This window comes from Ceratotherium simum, chromosome 9 (assembly GCF_057802395.1).
Source record: "Ceratotherium simum simum isolate JZ-2026a chromosome 9, ASM5780239v1, whole genome shotgun sequence".
NCBI lineage: Eukaryota > Metazoa > Chordata > Mammalia > Perissodactyla > Rhinocerotidae > Ceratotherium > Ceratotherium simum.
In genome coordinates this window covers 57,645,803-57,667,004 of record NC_141908.1, presented here as the reverse complement: position 1 = coordinate 57,667,004, position 21,202 = coordinate 57,645,803, and the positions used below count along the sequence as shown (strand labels likewise).

The 21,202-nt window shown below is 38.1% G+C and overlaps 1 protein-coding gene across 1 annotated transcript in view; it reads left to right on the top strand.

Moving 5' to 3' along the window:
- Positions 1-21,202, top strand: part of CCDC141 (coiled-coil domain containing 141) — a 183,350-nt gene that overhangs the window by 145,042 nt on the left and 17,106 nt on the right. The window contains exons 13-18 of the mRNA XM_087434957.1: positions 5,650-5,829; positions 6,416-6,541; positions 8,344-8,532; positions 9,428-9,607; positions 11,361-11,510; positions 20,432-20,583. Of these exons, the coding sequence (XP_087291083.1) occupies positions 5,650-5,829; positions 6,416-6,541; positions 8,344-8,532; positions 9,428-9,607; positions 11,361-11,510; positions 20,432-20,583 (977 nt within the window). The remainder of the gene's footprint in view (positions 1-5,649; positions 5,830-6,415; positions 6,542-8,343; positions 8,533-9,427; positions 9,608-11,360; positions 11,511-20,431; positions 20,584-21,202) is intronic.

Below are 21,202 nucleotides of genomic sequence, written 5' to 3'. Positions count from 1 at the left end.
GGTGCACATCCTTCTAGTTGCTGTATGTGGGACGTGGCCTCAGCATGGCTGGAGTGCGTCGGTGCGGGCACAGGATCCGAACCCGGGCCGCCAGCAGTGGAGCACACGCACTTAACCGCTAAGCCACGGAGCCGGCCCTAGCAGATCTTTTTATAGTGAAACTCCATTATATTTAGAAATGTACCCTAAAGTTTAGTTGTCGAGTTATATCTGTAAAATATTCTAGGGCTGGCCCCATGGCTTAGTGGTTAAGTGCACGTGCTCTGCTGCTGGTGGCCCGGGTTTGGATCCCAGGTGCGCACCAACACACTGCTTCTCTGGCCATGCTGAGGCCGCGCCCCACATACAGCAACTAGAAGGATGTGTAACTATGACATGCAACTATCTACTGGGGCTTTGGGGAAAAAAAAGGAGGAGGATTGGCAATGGATGTTAGCTCAGAGCTGGTCTTCCTCACCAAAAAAAAAACAAAAAATTCTAGAATCCTTATATCAACCTCTGACCCATATAAAATTCTCTACAGAATTCTTAAAAGATGGCTAATCCACCTCTCCTTCAATACTTCAAGTATCTTCCTAATGAAACTTCTCATTTCACTGTTAGAAAGCATCAGCTGCTAGAAAACATTTTTTTTTTAATGTTACATCAAACGTGTCTTCATATCTGGTTCTAACCCTCTGTAGCTACACAGGGGAAAAAGTAGTATTTATATTTCATTCCTCTTACAAATGAAAGTCCTTATAACTTTGAAAATAGTTGCTGTGTCTAATTGAGTCTTTTCTGTAGTTAAACACATACAAATCTTTTCTATCATTTATGAGGTAACTTCGTTTCTCTCTCCATCCTGATCCCTCCTCCCAGAATTTTCTATGGTTTGTCAAAATCATTCAAAAATATAACTAAAAAGTGAAGTTCACCTTCAAAACAAAGTACAGCAAAGTTGACATCATTGTTTACTAGTGAGACCTAAGATTATGCTGACATTTTTAGCAATAAATTCTCTTTTCTGGTTCATATTAAGCTTGTGACGGAGTAAAACTCTCATCACATTTTTATTGCAATTCCTGCCAAGCTAGGTCTCTCTATCTTATCTCTGTATCAGCTATTTGTCTTTTACATACAAATATGCCTTTATATTTATTTCTATTTAATTTCATTTGTTAGTCTTCACTCACGATTCTATCTTGTTAAACTAATTTTGAACCTGCTACCTACTACATTAGCCATCTCTCCTGGGTTTAGTTCTATACATTGATAAGTAAGCCTCCCGTGGCTGCAATTAGATCTTTTATAATAGTGTCTGATGGGCAGGTTGACATTCCAATCCATTAAGCAATCAATTGATTAACCAGTTTTTTACATAGTCATGGATGCTCCCAGTAGTACTTTACTTCAACCACTATTTCACAACCTTTTTTTTTAAGTCTGCCATGGGAGACATTGCTCAAAGGAAGGTCTACCTACCTAGTATCCTATCAATTACATGAATATAATTCGGCATAAATCAGGTTGACCTCTAGTGATCAAGGCATTCTTTCTAAAGTGCTCACAAACTACTTGATCAACAATGAATTTATCGCACTGGTTTTCAATGTAAAGCTTACCAATCTGTAAATTATGTAGCCATCCTTTTGAAAATCAAGGCATTTTCCTTTCTCTAATTTTCTGGCCCTTCTCCTATTTTCTATAGATTTGCAAAGATAACTGACATCTGCAATTTTCTCAGTACTCTGAGATGTGGTTTATCCCAGTCTGGAGCCTGAATTCATTTAGAAGAGTTAAGTTCTGTCTAACTGTCCTTATCTACTTTGAACTACAATTTTCTCTTTATCTTCTTTGTTTCAATCTTTGCAGTTTGGAGGCCATTCTTGTTAAATCTGTGTGGAAAGAGAATATGCATTAAATAGTCCTAATTTATCTAATACTATCCTTAAGCAGCAGAGAAAACTTACTAAGCAATTTGCCCATGTTCTTATTTTTTACAGGTGCTTTATTGTAAAAAAGTAGTTATTTTCTACTTGGAACATTTAGAACATATATTATCTATCTATCTATATTTATCTCTCTATCTTTTACATTTTTACTCTGTTCAGTATATCTTTTTCCATCTCTTGATTGTGTACTTCTCTAATTTGCACTTATAGGGAATTAAAATATTTGCAAACTGCATTTTTTTTTTGCCTATCTTTTTTTTTGTGTGTGAGGAAGATTGGCCCTGAGCTAACATCTGCCAATCCTCTTCGTTTTGCTGAGGAAGACTGGCCCTGGGCTAACATCCATGCCCATCTTCCTCCACTTTATATGGGACGCCACCACAGCATGGCTTGACAAGCGGTGCGTTGGTACGCGCCTGGGATCCGAACCGGTGAACCCTGGGCCGCTGCAGCAGAGCGCGCGCACTTAACCGCTTGTGCCACTGGGCCAGCCCCCTGCCTATCTTTGTTATTACTAATTTCATTGCAGAAACTTTATTTTTCAGTTCTGGAATTTTCTGGTTCTGTTTTATTAGATTTATATTGCTGATGAAATTTTCTTTCTTGTCCTCTCTTTCTCCATCTTTCCTATACTTTCTTGACCATTTTAATTATGGCATTTTTAAAGTGGTGGTCAGCTAATTCCAACATCTGGATCCAGAGTTGTTTTTATTGTACGCTTTTTCTCTTGGTTTCCAGTCATGTAGTCCTGTCTTGGCGGGACTCGTTAATATCTATCAAATGTCAGGCATTAAGTATAAAAGATTGTAGGGGTCCCAGATGGTGTAATTTTCTTTCCCCCCGTGGATGTTGGTGTGATCACTTAAGCCAATCAAGAGCTAGTGGAGTTGAGTCTGGAGTGTAGTCCTCTCAAGGCTCACTCTACTCTCTGGGCTCTCAGAGATTTCACCTTAGAGCTTGGTGCATTCTTTGAGTTCTCCCCGCCGGCAGGTCCCCAACACCAATCTTTGTCTTGGGAAACTGCTGCAAACCTCCACTCTGCTTTTCAGAGGGTTTTGCTTAGTTTTTTTAATCCACTGCCCTGTATGGCTCCAATAGTTTGTTAATGTCCTTAGAAGAAGATCAGCTGTGTTGCTTGATGCCCCCTCCCCACAAGTGTCTGCCAAAGCTCTATTGGTTTCTCTGTTCTCCAGCAAAGCCTCAATGATCAGCCTCCCATCAGTGCACAGAGTTGGGAAATGCCCCTGGCCGGGGCAAAAGTGGTGACAGGCGAGCTCAGGTTCTTCCTTCTCTGGAGTCTCAGCCTCTTGAGTTCTTGCTGTGGCAGCAGCTCTCAGCTGCCTTCAAATAGATGCTATCTGCATTTTTTCCAGCTTTTCTGGTTGCTCTAAGCAGAATCACTGTTCTGCCGCTGGCTACTCCATATTACCCAGAAACAGAAGTCCTTTATTACTTATTTAGAATGTTGAAGATTGTCCAGTCAGATTTTCATTTAAGATCTACAGCAGGAACCCATTCTGACTAATGTTTTGTGTCTATGTCTGAATAAATTTATGTTATCATGATATTCACATGCTCACTTAAATTCCTTCTTATTGGTAAGAATTAAGGTCCGCATAATGGTTAACTTTATTGGTTCAGTGACATTTGGAGATATGAAATTTTTGGTAAAGCAAGTAAAATACAACTTTTATTTTCTTCTATCTTTTGGACCATTAGGCTTTTAAACAAACATTATTGTTGAAATATGGTAACCGGTTTGGTTGTTAAGAAGGAAGAAGGCCAGCTGGCATTTTCCATTGAGTGTTCTGGTCGTGATTGGGTTGCTGTGGCTCATATTTTCAAGATTGAAATTGAAATTTTTTCAGTTCATCTAAATATCATCCCAATCAAAGAAACCAATTTAGGCCAGAAATCTGGCAGACATCTTGATGAAAGTGCCAATTTACTAATTTATAATGGTGAATACCAAGAATGCTCTCCAGGATACTGCCTTCCTGTTATCAAGGTATCTGGAAAGCAATACGTTGGAAGATCATTCATTGTGTGTGAATCTAATTGGGAAGTGGAGAATTTAGTGTCCTAATTACACCAGATTATGGCAAATTTTTCCATGTCCTTACACAGAAGTAGGATGAGTAGTGTGTTTACTAACTAAACCTCAGGCAAATTATTTAATCTTCCTGAATGGCCAAAATACTTCAGCTGCCAAATACGTAATCACTCTTCTTGAATCCTGCTAGCTAGATATGAACAAATAGTCCTGTAGTTCTCCCTTTTCTAGACCTTACTCAGATCAATTATGATTATGGTTGTAACTGACATGTTGCAATTTTCAAGTTTAAATTAAATTATGTACTATATTACATTTTGAATAATAGTTTCTTAATAATATGTGAAAGATACCCTAACTTTATTAACAGCATGAAAATATATTTAACAGATAAATATATTTAACAGATAAATATGTTAACAGATAAAAAATATATTTGTGATTCTTGCTATAGTTGTCTAATATCTTTTATAGTATGTCGCCTCTTAGTCATCATAATTATAGAATGCATCGTTTTATTACTAGATCCCCAAATTCAAGGGGGAAATCTCACTTAGTACCTGCAATTATATTTTTTGCAATTAATTGACATTTTATAATGTCCAAATTAATATAGAAATATAAATGTGGAATATTAGCGTTATTTAAAATAATTTAAAGATAAGATGGCCTATTATTTAAAATATTTTGTTACATATTTAAGACACTGTCTTCTCACTACAGTCTAAAAGGTTCCTTAACTTTTAGATACCTAGCTGTCATTGCCCTTCTAGAAATACATGTACATTTGCTCCTTAGAAATTCAAAGATATATTGAGACAGGCTGGCCACGAAAGTAAAAACCACTGTTTTGCCAAACAAATATTCTTCTGTATTTTTTGGTGCTTGCACAGAAAAAAAGCACTTGGTCTTACTCTTTACCTCTCTTATCCTTCAGCCTCCAATTTAACTTCCCCTTGTTTAAAACCACTGTTTAAAGGATTTCCTTCAGCCTCCAATTTAATTTCCCCTTGTTTAAAACCACTGTTTAAAGGATTTCAAATCAGTCAGCTAGAACATATGGAAGTTGGGAAGAAGTCTTTGAATTTAGGTATTGTGCTTCTAGTGCACAATAGAGATACAAATATAGAGATATATAGCTGTACAGTTCAGTTCTCACAAAAGGGAGTAACTTGAGGAACTGTTCACTAGGGAACTTTAAAATAGTTATAATACGTACATTGGGATAGTTTAAAGAGAAAAACAGGCCCAAAACAAGCTGCCCTCTCATAGTCCTTGATATTAACATTTTGACATATTCTAATGAGTGTATTAAAATAAAAAGTGCAATACACTTCAAAACTTATGCATTAAAATAATCTTGACTGCAACATTTCTGGATCCCAGGGCTCAATCATCCCTCAAGCCCGGGAAATAACCAGACCCTAGCAGAGGACTCACACCGCTGGGGTCTTGAAGAACTCGAGACCTGCTATCCCAGCATAGAATACAAGTTGTGAGAGCCCTGCTGTGCCTCTCGCAGTCTTTTCAGATTTGTCTTGGTATCAGCACTGTGCTCCGCTTGGGTTGTGATCAATCATTTGCCTCCTAGAACCGTTTTATGCAAAAATGTTGTTATTTCTTGGGAAAGAAAAGCCATTATATGGATTATTAATTTAACAGGCAAAAGAGAATGAAATATTAAATGTGAAAAATGAGGTGCACATTATGGAGAACACTATGGAAAGACAGAAGGCGGAAAGGGAAGAACTGGGCCGCCTTCGCATGGCATGGCAACTTAAAGCCGCTGCAAGCAAGCCTACGAAACAGCAGTGGGGAGCATTCAAAGAACGACTTAGAAAGGTGAGGGAACATGCACCGAATGTTCTTCAGCCTTACAAAGGAATGAAATCCAGTCATACGCTACAACATGGAGGAAACTTGAAAACATTGTGCTAAGTGAAAGGAGCCAGACACAAAAGGATCGGTACTGTATGATTCCACTTGCATAAGGTACCTAGAGTAGTCAAATTCATAGAAAAAACAGAGTAGAGGTTACCAGGGGCAGAGGGGAGGGGGAATGAGGAGGTAGTGTTTAATGGGTACAGAGTTTCTGTTTGGGATGATGAAAAAGTTCTGGAGATGGATGGTGGTGATGGTTGCATACCAATGTGAATGTACTAATGCTACTGACCTGCACACTTAAAATGGTTAAAATGGTAAATTTTGTTACATGTATTGTACCACAATAAAAACAAAAAAAGTAAAGGAGACCCAGGGCCTGTGCTTTTGTCCATTAATGGTTTAGAACCACAAGCTGGCTCGAGGTAGTGAGTGTTTTCATGGAGATTGAAAAGTTTGATGACCACATCACCACTGGAATGATCATATTGTATTTGCTGGTGATGTCAAAGAATACATATGCATAACTATCCAATATTTATTTCAGACTACTCACAACTTAAAACTTCTTCAAGAAGCACTTATGCCTGTGTCTGCACTTGACCTTGGAGGGAGCCTCCAGACCATTTTAGGTCTACGGAAAAAATGGAATGAAATGAAGCCTCAATTCCAGGTGAAGAAATAGGTCGATGGACTTGGGTGAATGGAAAAAAAATTTTATAACTATTTGGTTGTGGTTTACCTAATTAATTTTCACAGACTGGTGAATTAATATTTTTTTAAACAAAAGCATTGCTTGTCTAAAAATCCACTTTAAAGACATATTTTTCTTACTGTTTTTCTGCAGTGTTCTATATTTGATGATACACAAACATTCAGGCTACAAAATAATATATTCTTATCTTAGATTATATTAGTTTACATTAAATTATTTCCTTATTAATCTATTTATCATATATATTCACTCTATTTTCATAAGGGGTATAGACGTGTTTTAGATAGAAACATCTCAGAGCAAGGATGGGCAACCTCTGACATAGAGGTTCTCCTGGCCTCTGTCCCTGAAATTACTACTGTGATGTCACTGTCCCCACCCACTGAAACCCCAGGCTCCTACCACCCTCCCAGGAATTTTGCTGTGCTCTCCCATTCTCCCTCTCAGAGAGCCCTCAGGATATGAGAGATAAAGCCCTGAGTCATGTTCCCAGGCCCTGACTGCTAAATGCATTCCCTACCCGGACCTCCTGCCACGCCTAGACCTAACACGACTGTCAAAAATAGTAGCCAGTCACTTTATCTTTCTGCCTAGATTCTTGTTCTTTGCTGCAAAGTTAAATACCTGCGTATCTGTTTGTCACTACTTTGTTAGTGTTGGCTTTAAAGACCGCCAGAATGAGAAGATTGAAGATTTGGGGAATATCTAATTTAGATTCCTTTAAGACAAAGCTGATGTAATATATAACCACCCTACACACACAAAACACACACACCTTTGTAGCCCATAGTGAACTCTTTCCTCTAAACTCTTAGAAAATTCCATTAGCCTACCTGTTAGGTTCTTTGATATACCCTATGTTATGTGTTTACTTGCATTTCATCTGTGCACACATGCACACACCCCTGCACATGCACGAGTGTGTGGTGTGTGTAAATGCCTCTAAATCAGGGACCATTCCCAAGCTTCATTGGCTCTCTCACTGTGACATTCAAGTATTTGCTTGATTTCAACTCGAAGAACCTTATTACGTTGCTCTTCTGGAGATTATTTCCTTAGCCCTAAGTCATTTCCATTACTTTTATCTTTGATATAAGATCCATTCCTGAAATTACAGTGGCTTCCTCTTTGAGTTGTCCACCCTTTGCAAGTTCTCCCCCAGGATCTGAATTCCTATAAGAGATATCGGAGCAGTGCTGGGTAAAAGGAAGGCAGTTTATCCCTCCCTACACGTGGTGGCTATTTGTGGATTCTGGGATGACCATTTTTAAAGCAGCATATCTTCTATGTTGCTCAGCTGGTGGTTCATTCTGATCATTCTTTTATCACAGACGTCAAATAATTCCCCCAACATATTTTTACACTGTCTTCTCGTGGTGTTCTTACCATACCACCCAATTCTAGTCTGTATTGAGATGATCATGGCTTCATAAAATATCTAAAATACATTTACTTAACAAATGACTAAGACTATTTGTTGTGTCATAGAAATATATGACTTTCCATTTCACCACCTAGCTTTGAAACACATTTTTTGCATTGCTCATAATTTTTAAAAAATTTCGGAGAAGATGGGGATGGAATAATATATCCCTAGCATCAAGCACAATACCTGGATTTGCAGGCGTGGGGGTAAGGCTCACAATAAGTATATGTTAACAAATGAGAGAATGACTCATTATTTAGATCTTCATATAGTCAGTTGTAAAGTAAAAAGCTCTCTAAAAGCTGGATTTGTCTTATTGTTTTCAACTTTTTAGCAACTGAATGATGAGGTTGAGTATATTATAAAAGAATCAGAAGAGTTAGGTGACAAAGGAGCCCCTGTGAAAGAGAAGTTTCAACAACTGAAGGACCTTATTCACCTCCATCAAAACCAGAAAGAGAGGATCCGAGATTACGAGGATATCCTGTATAAGACAGTCCAGTTCCACCAAGTCAAGGAGGAGGTAAGACTTTTTGTGGATGTCTGGAAGACCCTCTGTTTTAAACTATGAAGTTAAATGTAAATTATTGTGAAATAAAGGCCAAATTGCTTATTCTGATATTAGAAGCTTTCCACAATCTGGCCCTAACTTTTCTCTCACCACGCCCCATCCTCCCTTATGTTCCAGCCAAACTGAGCTCTTCTTTGTCTCTCAAAGATGACGCACACATTCCTCACTCTAAGCCTTGACTCCCAGGTTGCCATTATCTGACAGGTCCTTTTCTTTCCTCTTTACTATCTAAACCCTGACCCTCTTTCCAACAATCCTGCCTGCTTTGAGTGATTTCTTTCTCTTCTAAATTCTCAGAACTCTCATTGTTTATTCTACACATCTGTCTTTTTTAACATCTTGATTCCTAATTACGTTTTGATAAACATAGCTCTTTTCCTACCAACTCAAGTGTTTAAGCTCTTTGAGGGAAGAAAACAAATTCAATTTTTCTGTATCTCAAGTATCTGATGTCATAGGGTGCTCAGTAAATATTTATTTGTTGGTGGCTGTTGTTTTTACAAAATCTTCATAGTTATTAGCCTCTATTAACAGAAAATGGAGATGTATTGATATCCCTTTAAAATAGCCTCTGAATTTACTCAGATCACCCATTTAGATCTTGCTAATGTTTTAGGCTATGACCAAAAAGAGTGTTTTCTCTAACTAATAGAACTGACAACATTAGCCCCTCAATTTTACCTATTGATTTGTAACATTTCTTTGGCTATAACACTAATAATTATTGATGGTCTTGACAGCATTTTGACCAGCTCATAATATATGTTATAGGAAATAGGCTTTAAAAAGAAAACTGTCTTCATAAAAATATGAAACCCGTGGTAATTGTTAATGTCCAAAATTCCAGCTGGGACATCTCATCAGATCAAGAGAACTGGAGTTTCTGGAACAGCCAAAGGAACTGGATGATGCTCACGATGCCCAGGTTTACCTCAGTCGCTCTCAGGAAAAGCAGGCCCATATAGACCATCTCCATAAACTGGCCCTTTCCCTGGGAGTGGACATCATCTCATCAGTGCAGCGGCCTGTAAGCAACTTAGAACACCATCATTTATAGCCAATTGTAGCTGGGAGTTGGGCTATACTATGAAAGAAACCAGGCAGATTGCCTAAAAAATATATTAAACCATTGGAGTAGTTATTTGTGGTGAGTTTCTACCACTTATAACAAAAGAAAAAAAATTAAGGCAAAGAAAATCTGATTATCAAAGTCTTGTTTAATACATCTATTCTCATGTTAATTCAAATAATAAAATTGTAGAGCTGTGTGTCTAATATGGCAATTGGGTTTTAACATTTAAAATATGCTTAATACAATTAAGGAATGAACCTTTTAATTTAATCTAATTTTAATTAATTTAAATTATAACTAATATTCAGTATAGTTATTGGAAAGCTTTTAACTATGCTGGGAACAATTTGGATATGTGAATCTACTTTTAAAACTGTAAATTCGATGAAATTTAAATACGGATCCAATATTTCTGATAGAAATTTAGCAACAATTGAGATGTGCTCTCAGTGTGAAATACATACCAGATTTCAAAGATATAGTATGAAAAAAAACCTTATTAATATTTTTATATTTGGTTACATGTTAAAATGATGCTATTTGGTTACATGAACTATATTATGAAATTAATTTTACCTGTTTCTTTTTTACTTTTTAATATGACTACTAGAAAATTTAAAATTACTTATGTGGCTCACCTTATATTTCTATTGGACAATGCTGCTTTAGCATTCCAAATCTGGAAGGTATCCAAGAGATCATGGAGCCTAGGACTCTCATTTTATAGATGGAGAATCTGATCTCAGAGAAGCCTCTTTATCCATAAAAGCCAGAATGGGGGAGCCACAGCATCCTGGCTCCACCCAGGGCTCTGGGCACCAGTCATTGGATCTGCTTTATTCCACTGGACTGACCTCAACAAAAGAGACTAAAAGAGAAGGAAATAATTCCAGATCAAATTTTCATAAATAACACATAGGGCTCTGATTTTTTAAAAAAAATATTCTTCTCCGAATTCCTAATTTGAGGGAAGAAAAGATTATGTTAATTCTATCCAGTCATGTATCATATTAATAAAATCATATGGCCAATTTCATTTTAAAGTTCATTTAAGATATCCACTAAACTATACAGAATGCAGTGAACCTAAAGTATTTTTTTTAACTGAAAAGACAGAGAAATACAAAATATCTGTTGCTGCTAATAGAACCTATTTTTACCAAGAAGGAGCTTTCTTTTTAAAAAGTTTTATTTTATTAGTTTACAAAGCAAAAAAAGTAAGATGTCTCACTTTGCACAAATAATGTAAATTGTTCTCCAATCCAAGTCTGGCCTTGGCCTCAGCAGCCCTCTGTGCTGAGTAGAGATTGGAGCACTTGCATAATGAACTCGAGGTTAAGCTCAAGTTGACAGGAAAATTATAGTGCAGAAGCCGAATATTTCTAATGCATATTTTATGCCCTTTTGAAGTAAAAATTATACCTTATAATGAATGGTGTCTCTGAGGAGCTGAGTGTGATGAGCAAATCTTCAAAACTGAAGTTTTGAGACTGGAAATGTAACGGTTTGCCTTTCCCATCTTGCTGGGTGTCTGGCTTCTTTGCGAAATCGTTACATTCAAATATGCTTAAGGTAAAATAAATCAGAAGCCTATTTATTTTTTTAAAAAGTGTCCTTTGTGAACCTCATAATGCAGGTAAAGAGCACATTCGTCTCATTGCTGTTTTGCCCATTCCCTTTCTCTCTTCCACTTCCCTTTCGTTTTTAGAACTGCTCTAATGTTTCTGCAAAGAACCTACAGCAGCAGCTGGACGTCCTTGAGAGGGACAGTATGAACTGCCATGCCAAGGCCGAGGAGTATGACCGCACCCTCACCCACAGCTTGGAGTACTGCTCCACAAGGGACGAGATAAATGAGGTGGGGTGCAGTGGTGTGAACTGACACATTGCCAAAAACCGCTCTGAACCTAAAGCGTGCGTCTTAATGTCCACACACACATAATCAGGAGACTTTTTTTCACTCGACCTTTAATCCTCTAAGCAATGGCCTCAGGGATCAGAAAGTATGAGTAAACTTCAAGCTCCCAAACTTGTTGAAGAGTTGGTATGTTGTCAGAGCATAGAAAAACCTACAATGCAGTATTACGGTTTTTTTGTTTGCCTTTTCCCCCCTACTCAAACCCTTCTAGCAGCCGTTTGCTTTAGTGGATACAGCCCGTCAGGGCAGAAAGGGTGACACTGTCCCTGTGCGGCCAGCTCCAGCCTGCTGAGATTCTATTTAAGTACCACTGACTCATGGTGAAGGGGGTGATAAGGGCCAGGGGAGCTACAAAGTATTACCACTGAAGTCAAGTGGCTGGTTTCATATTTACTCAAATGGAGCGGCTTCTCTGGGAAACCACTCCTAGAGAAAAAGGAGTAACAGATGAAATTCATCCCTGGTGTCCATGCACCCCCACGACCCCCACATAATTCCACCCCTTCTCCCTCAGTTCTACGCACACCCCCACCCCACCAGACATGAGCTGAACCACAACCACCCTCCCCTAGTTAAACTTCTGTTCAAAGGCGAACTGTTCTGGGGTGAAAACATAGATAGGGATAGCAAGGGTCTTGATTCTTGACTGGGAATTGACAGCAGAACACAAGGTACCATCATTCCAGATTTGTCTCCATTTAGAGCAAAATGTTTCTGAGTTTATTAGTCACAAGTCCATTAGGAAAGAGGGTGGAGGGAAAAGGAAAGGGTAAACCTTCTCTATTGTTCTGTTTATGCTGTTCACGCAATCCAGGGCCAGTGAGTATCAAATATTATCAAACAACGTTAGAGCATGAATTAAAGTGTAACAAGCTAAACTTGAAGGGTGGTCTAGCTCTGAATTGCCCCTTCCCGTCGGCTACACTTCCACAGACCACAGAGGCGCTAACACCAACAGCGATTTTCAATTTAGCAATGTGCCACAGGACTGCAGAGTCTCTGCTCGGGGTCTGTGTTCCAGAAAGTCACTTTGGGCTGGGGACTCGCTAATTCATTCATGGGGTTGAACCCATGCTGTAGCCTGCCATCTGTGTAGTAAAATGGCCTCTCCCAGTGCCTGTGCTGCGGCTAACAATGCTTCGGTCATGTCTTTTTAAGGAAAACAATCTTAAAGAGAGCACTGTTCTCCTCAAGGCTATAAAATTTAGATTCACAGCCAGGAAAACAATTTTTTTACTATCTTCCCCAAAGTTATCTTCTTTCTTCTTCTTCTTCCCCCTCTTCCTTTTTTTTTCTTTTGTAAACTTTGGTCGTGATGAAAATCTGTCCCTTCAGTGATATTCAGTGCTATATTTACTGAAACCACAGTTCAGCGGGCTAAGGGTTCTTCCCAGCGCCCCGTGGCTCAGTTTCCGTCTCCCTGAGGCGCTGTGGCGTTTGTAGAGCTGGGTCTCCCTGTTCAGCCCTTCCCACAGAGGTTCTATTTACAGGGCTACCTCGTGAGGGGTGGTGCTGGGAGCCAGCCGGCCGGGACAACAGATGTCCCTTCCAGTCATAGTAGGGACGCCCCAGGATTGTCTGTACCGTAACAGGAATGAGCAACCAGATACGTGTGGGTCTGATTTAGGAATCAGATGTCACTCTAACATGATCTTAAGAATTAAAAGAACTATTCTTCCCATTTGCTTTTACTTCAAATCCAACTAATCTTTGATGTAAGTTCCAGTTTCACATTTAAAGGATCTTTGAAAATCTTTTGTCCTTTTCTCTTTCCTTTCTTGTAGAGATGTAGTAGGCATGTCACAGTGTATAGTTCACACCCTGGACTTTCCAACACAAGCCTAATGAGAAAATAATCAGAAAGAATATTTTCGGTGTCCTTTAGACGAGATCGGGTGCGTTCAGGGTGGTATGGCTGTAGACTCAGTGCCCTTTAGTAAAATAAAGATGTGTGTTCTAGTTTGTATTGCGAATATCAGAGCACAAATAGATGGTCAGATTCCAAATGGTAACAAAATTTGGCACCTAGACATTATTATTATCATCATTATTAGTATTTGGTATAGTTACATAAAACATTATGTAAAATTAAAAGCAGCATGTTGCACTATTTTTGTTTTCTGTATAGGACAAATAAAGTCAGATACCCTACCAAGCGTAGCATTAGATTTTTTAAGTTGATTTGAAAAAACACATTGTGTTGCTTCCAATGTGCTTAAAGTGCTTCTTGGAAGTTCACCGGCTCTGAGTTGTAACAGATTTTGGAGGATGTCTAGCTCAACATCTTCATTTTTCACATGAGAAAACTGAGGTGTATACAATTTTCATTTGAGTGGTGTGCTACAGCACTGCAGAGTTTCTGCTCATAAAGTTTCAGGGAGTCAGCTTTGGGCCAGAGGCTCATTTATCTGGCACTAGCCTTTATTGGGCACCAACATTGTCACTTGCTAAACTCAGAGTTCACCGTTCACTTAATGTTTTAGCAGATTCAACCACTTGATGGGATGATGTTAAATGTATCCTTTTTCTATCTCCTCTTCTCTCTTTATTTTCCAGCACGTCTGTTATAAGCTGTTTGTATGATCTGATATAATAGCACAGTTCATTTGATTATTTCAACCAAAATTACTTTCTTGGCAATTGACTGCACTAAAGGCCCTTAGAAAAGGACTCACTACCTCAAGTGAGGTGTTCTAAATGTGATTTTTCTTTTTTTGATGTGAGGTGATAATTCCTTAAAGACAAAAAACCATGGTTTTGTGTCTTGACTATCTTTGGGTAAAATATTATTATTTTCTAATTTCATGCACTATATAAGACATAGGAAATTGTAAAACCTCATTTTCTCCATTTCTACCTACAAGAAAACAGTCTTCATGTTGCCAGATTTGGTTGAATTTTTTGCACCCATTTCACACAAAGATACATTTGTATGCATGAATATTGAATTTCACTATGTATTTTTTTGCCTGGCAATATAAATAAGTTGCTAATACACAAAGCATTATAGACATTTTTTACCATATGACATGACGGAACATCGTTAGTTACTCCTTCTTTACAGGAACTTATTTAGACATGTAATAAGTTAATATTGAGCATGTTTTCTTCTTGCAACCTGATCAAAAAAATCACCTTCACGTTTACCCGATGTTAATGGAAATTTGTAACTGGAGTCTCGTTATGGGTCACGAACAATGACTTTGCTGAAAAGAATAGTAATGACAGAATTGGGGTGGTATCCATTTTCTCAAAAGAAATTTTGCTAGCAGAAGCTTTCATATAATTATATTACTTCAGCTTGGAATTTTTACACTGTAGCAACATCTTGCCCATCAGGAGGGAAACAGAGGAGGACTTAGTATATATATTCCACATGTCAGAGTCTTTTGTTCCAGTCCTACATATTCTTTCATCAATTTGGATAAGTCAGTCATCTGAGTTCCAGGGGTACAAGGCAGATTAGAATCAGTGAATTAGGATCGCGGAGTGGTGCTGCTATAGACACATACACAACCAATCAAATTAAACCTCCTGACATTGTATCGCACTTTGCCGTGGACAGAAGGGCCGTGGGCAGTCACCCGCAGGCAGGAAAGGAAGCAGAAGAGTGTAGAGAGAGGCAAAACACCCGACGGGAGCAGCCCTATGGTATAGTAGAGATAATTATTATTTTCCAGACTGGTAACCCTAATTCATCATTTTAAGAAAAAAATCTAAATTATCGTCATTCAACAAATATCATTAATGTGGCTACAGTGTGCTGGGCCCTAAGAATACAAAAGTCTTCGGGAGACTTAGAAGTCTAGGGCAAATTAAAGCCTGTGGGACTTCACAGTCATAGTCGCTCTTTATCAGGCTCCACCATGGCTCCATTTGGATGGTATGTGTAATAGGATAGGAACGATTATAATTTGTTCTGAAAATGTCCATCCCATAGGGTTAAAGATTTTTTTTTTTTTATAATTTTATTTATTTATTTTTCCCCCAAAGCCCCAGTAGATAGTTGTATGTCATAGTTGCACATCCTTCTAGTTGCTGTACGTGGGACGCGGCCTCAGCATGGCCAGAGAAGCGGTGCGTCGGTGCGCGCCTGGGATCCAAACCCAGGCCGCCAGCATTGGAGTGCACGCACTTAACCGCTAAGCCACAGGGCTGGCCCTCCCATAGGGTTAAAAGCTGATAAAAGTTTGGTGTTTAACACGTGCAGCATGACTCTTCTTTCTGAAGAATAAAGAGAGTTGAAGTTTGGAATCATAATTATCACGTCCAAAAAATAAAACTTAAATATATTATGAGCACACAAAACTTGCAGAGTGGATAAAATAGCCATTACTGAGACGTGCTGCCACCTACAATTTCAAATGGAGCAATTGTCATCTTTTTCTGCGCTGCCCCACTTTCTCCTGCTACAAGACTGGCTGTAAGCACAGGGAGACAGCGGCGTGGTTGCCGAATGGAAGGAGGTCAAGAAAGTCTGTTGTCGAAATCTCTCCAGCTCTAAGGCTTAGTATTCTACCGTTAATAATTATAGCAAATCATTTGGGTTAAATTATGAGTCTTTGGGGCCTTTCATTTTAAATTCAGGCGTCCCTGGGTGGTGATAACATTGCAACCTTCTGTTACTGAAAATGAGCGTTAAAAAGCTTTTTTCTGGAGTGGGCAAAATAGTGGTAAAGAAATGAAACTTGTGAAGTGGACATTAAGAGAAATAGACTACTTGTTTCGCGTGTTTGCTCTTGGCCAAACATGCGCCATAGTTCTAATGAAAGGTTTTTGTTTCAAAGGCATTTCCTTAGTTTTAAAATGTTCCATATCCCTCACATAAATTGGCTTTGCCAGCAACAGACTCAGAAATAATGCATTCTTGTGCCAAAGCTGCCTCAACCAGTTTCGTCAAGACTAAGAATAGCAAGCCAGCCTCATTGTTAGCCTCTTTCCCTTCTGCTTCCTCTCAGAGAAGCTTTGTTCATTCCTAACCCTGAGAGAGGCTTACTGCTCCCTGGGAAATTTGGTGACAATGCTCATTCTGCTAGTTTCAAAAGAACTACAGTTTTAAAGTCTTAATTTAAACTTTTTTAAACTTAATTTAAATTTTTTTCCTAATTATAGGTATATTAACTTAGTCTGCTTATTCCATAACAAATATGGAAGAGCTGAGCAAGTGGAAAGATAGGAAAAGCACACTATTCATTAGAAAAACATTCTTTCTCCTGATTTTCTTAAGACTTTCAGAAATCTTATTAATATGATTTATAACAACATTTGAAGATTTCTAATAGGGTAAAATTTATCTTGCCCCAAGCTTTGGGTGTTTGGTTTTTTTTGCTTATGTGCTCCAGTTGAGCAGTTGTCTTAGCCATCTCCACCATTCCCCACTACTGACAAGCTAACTAAAGTTAGAAACAGCGGGGTGAACAATGATACCACAGCCAAGCAACCATGACACTCAGTTCCTTTAAAAACATGATCACAAATTACGTGTGGATTAGATGGGAAGTTAAGTTTTCATATTGGAAGGCACAGGTAAGAAAATTAGGCATGGCTAGATTTTTCTGAAAACCTAAGTTGCTGAAGGTAGTTCATGCATGCTGCCTTCCACTTGTATCTGCGATAGTCTTGAATTTGAGCTGGGAAAGGCATAGGATTTAAAATGGCTTTTCAGTGGATCCAAAAGAGAAAGTGCCAGCAACTTTGTCAAAGGAGCTCATGTGTCAGAAAGAAGCTGATCCCATTTCACATGTCCATAGCACCATAACATTATTTGGCTTTATAAATCATCTTCAAGGTGCATACATTCGGAAACAAATAGAAATTAAATTTCACTCATCATTTATCAGTCTTAAATTTCTTAATCCAAAGTAGACTTGGAATTTCATGGTTTAGAGTTAAAGCGTTAAGGCTCAGCCTTTCTGCATTCATCACAAAATTTTCAAATAGATGTTGATCTTTCACATTTAAACAAACAGATGCAACCCAGTGGTTACCAGGTTGATGACAGAGCCCCCCTTCCTTTCTCTAGTCTGAAGTTTGTAACATATGTCATGTTCCAGTAAGGAAAAAAAGAATATAAAATTTCATTTTCCAATGGATACATGTTAGTGACAGGACATGTTTTTTCCTTTTATTTCCTTTCATTTATGTTTATTAAAAATAAAAATTATAGGGCTGGCCCCATGGCCTAGTGGTTAAGTTTGGCACTCTCTGCTTCAGCTGCCCAGGTTTGGTTCCCAGGTGCGGACCTACACCACTCCTCAGTGGCCATGCTATGGCAGTGACCCACATACAAAATAGAGGAAGATTGGCAACAGATGTTAGCTCAGGGCTGATCTTCCTCAAGCAAAAAGAGGAGGATTGGCGACAGATGTTAGCTCAGGGTGACTCTTCCTCAGAAAAAATTAAAAAATAAAAATAAAAATTGTATTGTTAGGGGCCGGCCCTGTGGCATAGCGGTTAAGTGCGCGCGCTCCGCTGCTGGTGGCCTGGGTTCAGATCCTGGGCGCGCACTGATGCACCGCTTGTCAGGCCATGCTGTGGCAGCGTCCCATATAAAGTGGAGGAGGATGGGCACAGATGTTAGCCCAGGGCCAATCTTCCTCAGCAAAAAGAGGAGGATTGGCATGGATGTCAGCTCAGGGCTGATCTTCCTCACAAAAAAAAATTGTATTTTTAATTACGGTAAAATACACATAATATAAATTTACCATCCTAACCATTTTAAGGACATAGGTAAGTGATATTAAGTGCATTCACATTGTTGTACTACCATCATCACTGTCCATTTCCAGAACTTTTTCAACATCCCAAACAGAAATTCTGTACTCATTAAACAATAATTTCCCATTGAGGACATGTTTTTTAATATAAGAATCTCTGGTTTCCTCAGATGTGGTAGTTATTACATCTATTGTTGCAGCTTATGACTTTGGGGAAAAAGTTCCTGCCAAAGTTTTATGTGATTAACTAAGGATATAGTCCCTTTATATCTCAATCCCATAAAATTGACCTCATTTGTCCTTTCCCATTAAAATCAAACACATGCATATTAAAACATCAAATGTCAAAGAATTTAAATATTAATTGGTTATTTCGTAAATATACCAAATGAATATCATCTTTTAAATATTTTCCTGAGGTCTAATAGAGAAATAGTTTTCAAATTTTGAAGCTATAGTTCTTTCCACTCCTTTCCTTCAGAATGTTAATAATTTATCAGTTTAACTGCTTTGTGTGGTCTCTGTGCTTGGTTTAGTTTGTAGCTTAAAACTAGTGTTCAACAATTTTATTTACCATATAAGATAAGCAACACTGATTAAGTCTAGGTGTGTCAAATGCAAAAATTGGATCAGTATGATAATTTCCATGGATGCAAGTCTGCTAGGGCTTTACAGATAATTGTCTCCAAGAAGTGTGAAAGATAAGGTCAAAGTTTTGTTTTGATAACATGCGGAATTTGAAATAAGCATTTTGAGACAGCAAACGTTTTCTAAGGTAAATATGTTTTTCTGCATTACAAGTCTAAAATCTGGCATGTATACAGCCTTTATTCCCTCCCAAATAATTTATTTGCTGTCATTGAAAAGAATTTAATGTTTCTGACTTTTCTTATCATAGCTCAAATTTACCAACCATGACATTGTTCATTCTTGCTGTTAAATACTTCCATATAATTTGAGATGGTTTATGTTTTCTCTGTACTTCTCTTTGCTGATAATATAAAGAGAGAGAGTGCCTGTCAATATGTTTATCCTTGTCGAATATGGAGAAGGGCATATAAAGTGGTGTGTTTAGTGGAACTAGACTGTTTAGAATTTTGGTTCACTGGGAAAGCTGAACTATTTGTTAAGACTGTCATAATCTATGCCCTATTCTCAATGTATAGTCGTATTCTCTGTTTGCATACAAGTTAGCATTGCCATCATTGGCGACACTGTTACTTTATTTTCCTTTTTTTTTTTTTTTGTGAGGAAGATCAGCCCTGAGCTAACATCCGATGCCAATACTCCTCTTTGCCGAGGAAGATTGGCCCTGGGCTAACATTCATGCCCATTTTCCTCTACTTTATATGGGACGCCACCATAGCCTGGCTTGACAAGTGGTGCGTCAGTGCGCACCGGGATCCGAACCTGCTAACCCTCAGGCCGCTGAAGTGGAGCGCGTGCGCTTAACTGCTGTGCCTCCAGGCCGGCCCCTTTAATTTCCATTTTTGAAGGACCTCTGAAGTAAATGGCCTATATCTATGAAGTAAATGTCTCCTGGAAACTGCTCATGAAAAATAATTTTTAGCTGGATTTGGGCAAGTAAAGTCCTTTTCCTACTAAATCTCATGTTGGGTTTCCTCTTCCACCCCACTAATGTCCTTGGTGGTTTAAATGTCAACACTTCACTGACCTCTGCAACATGAACAGCTCCTTGGAGCTTTAATAAATTTATATGCGGTGGCTGTAAGAGAGCATTGGGAGGTGGAAGGATCTGGGACAAATATTAGCACATAGAGAACAGAATGAATGGGGAAAATGATGTCAAATAAATACAAATAAGAAAATTAGAGTTGTTGAAAGTCTACGATATGTTAAAAACTTTCTTACTTAGCGGCCAAAGGATGTTCTATAACTGTAATCTTAATTATAAATTACAAATCAAAAATTACTAGGAACAATTTGTAATTACTTATATTTTGAGGATATGTTTAAACTCACATTATATGTTCACTTAGCAGACTTGTTTTATATTGAAAATCACTCTGAATACATTTTGAAGACTAGGAATATTTTAAAATGTTAGATATTTTGATTTACTACAAGTGAATATTAGTGTTCTCATTTCAAGGAAATTACCTCTTTCTCTTTATTGAACTGCAGCTTAAAGAGTCATTCAAAGATGTCAAAAAGAAATTCAACAATTTGAAGTTTAATTACACTAAGAAAAGTGAAAAAGCTCGGAATCTGAAGGCTCTTAAGTATCAACTTCAACAAGTTGATATGTATGCTGAAAAAATACAGGTAATGAGAAAGTGTGTGTGTTTGTGTGTGTGTGTGTGCACTACTACAATGATTGTAAAATCATTTGTGTTTAAATTTTAGATGCCGAGATCTTGGGCTTTTTTATAGCATTGGAACTGAAAAGATAGTTTTCCATTTTTATAACAATTGGGTTCTTTGTGTAAAATATGTAATAAATTGATATCTCTCTTGAGGCAGCTCTAGAATGGAGCCAGAACTCAGCCTCTCTACTTCCATTCTTCCTACACACACACACACACACACACACACACACACACACGCAGACAGCTGTTGTACACCTCTCTTCCTTTTCTTGCACTTGCCTATGTCGGGATCTTCCTCCACTGCTCCCATAGCCCGTTATACTTACCTAGGTTGTCCCATGTCCTGGCTAGATTATTTGAGTGCCTTTCCCAGGAGACAGCGAGCTTACCGAGGACAATAAAATAGTTAATTTTATGAGCATTGTCTTTCTTTATCATAACATCAGTCTCAAAATCTGGAATAGATCCTGGTATATAGTAAATTTTCTATATGTTTGCTAAATGCTGAATCAATAAACTATCTGGAAGAAAACCCATTCTTTCCAAAATACATTTGAAATAATTATGCTTTTAAGATGATGGAGGA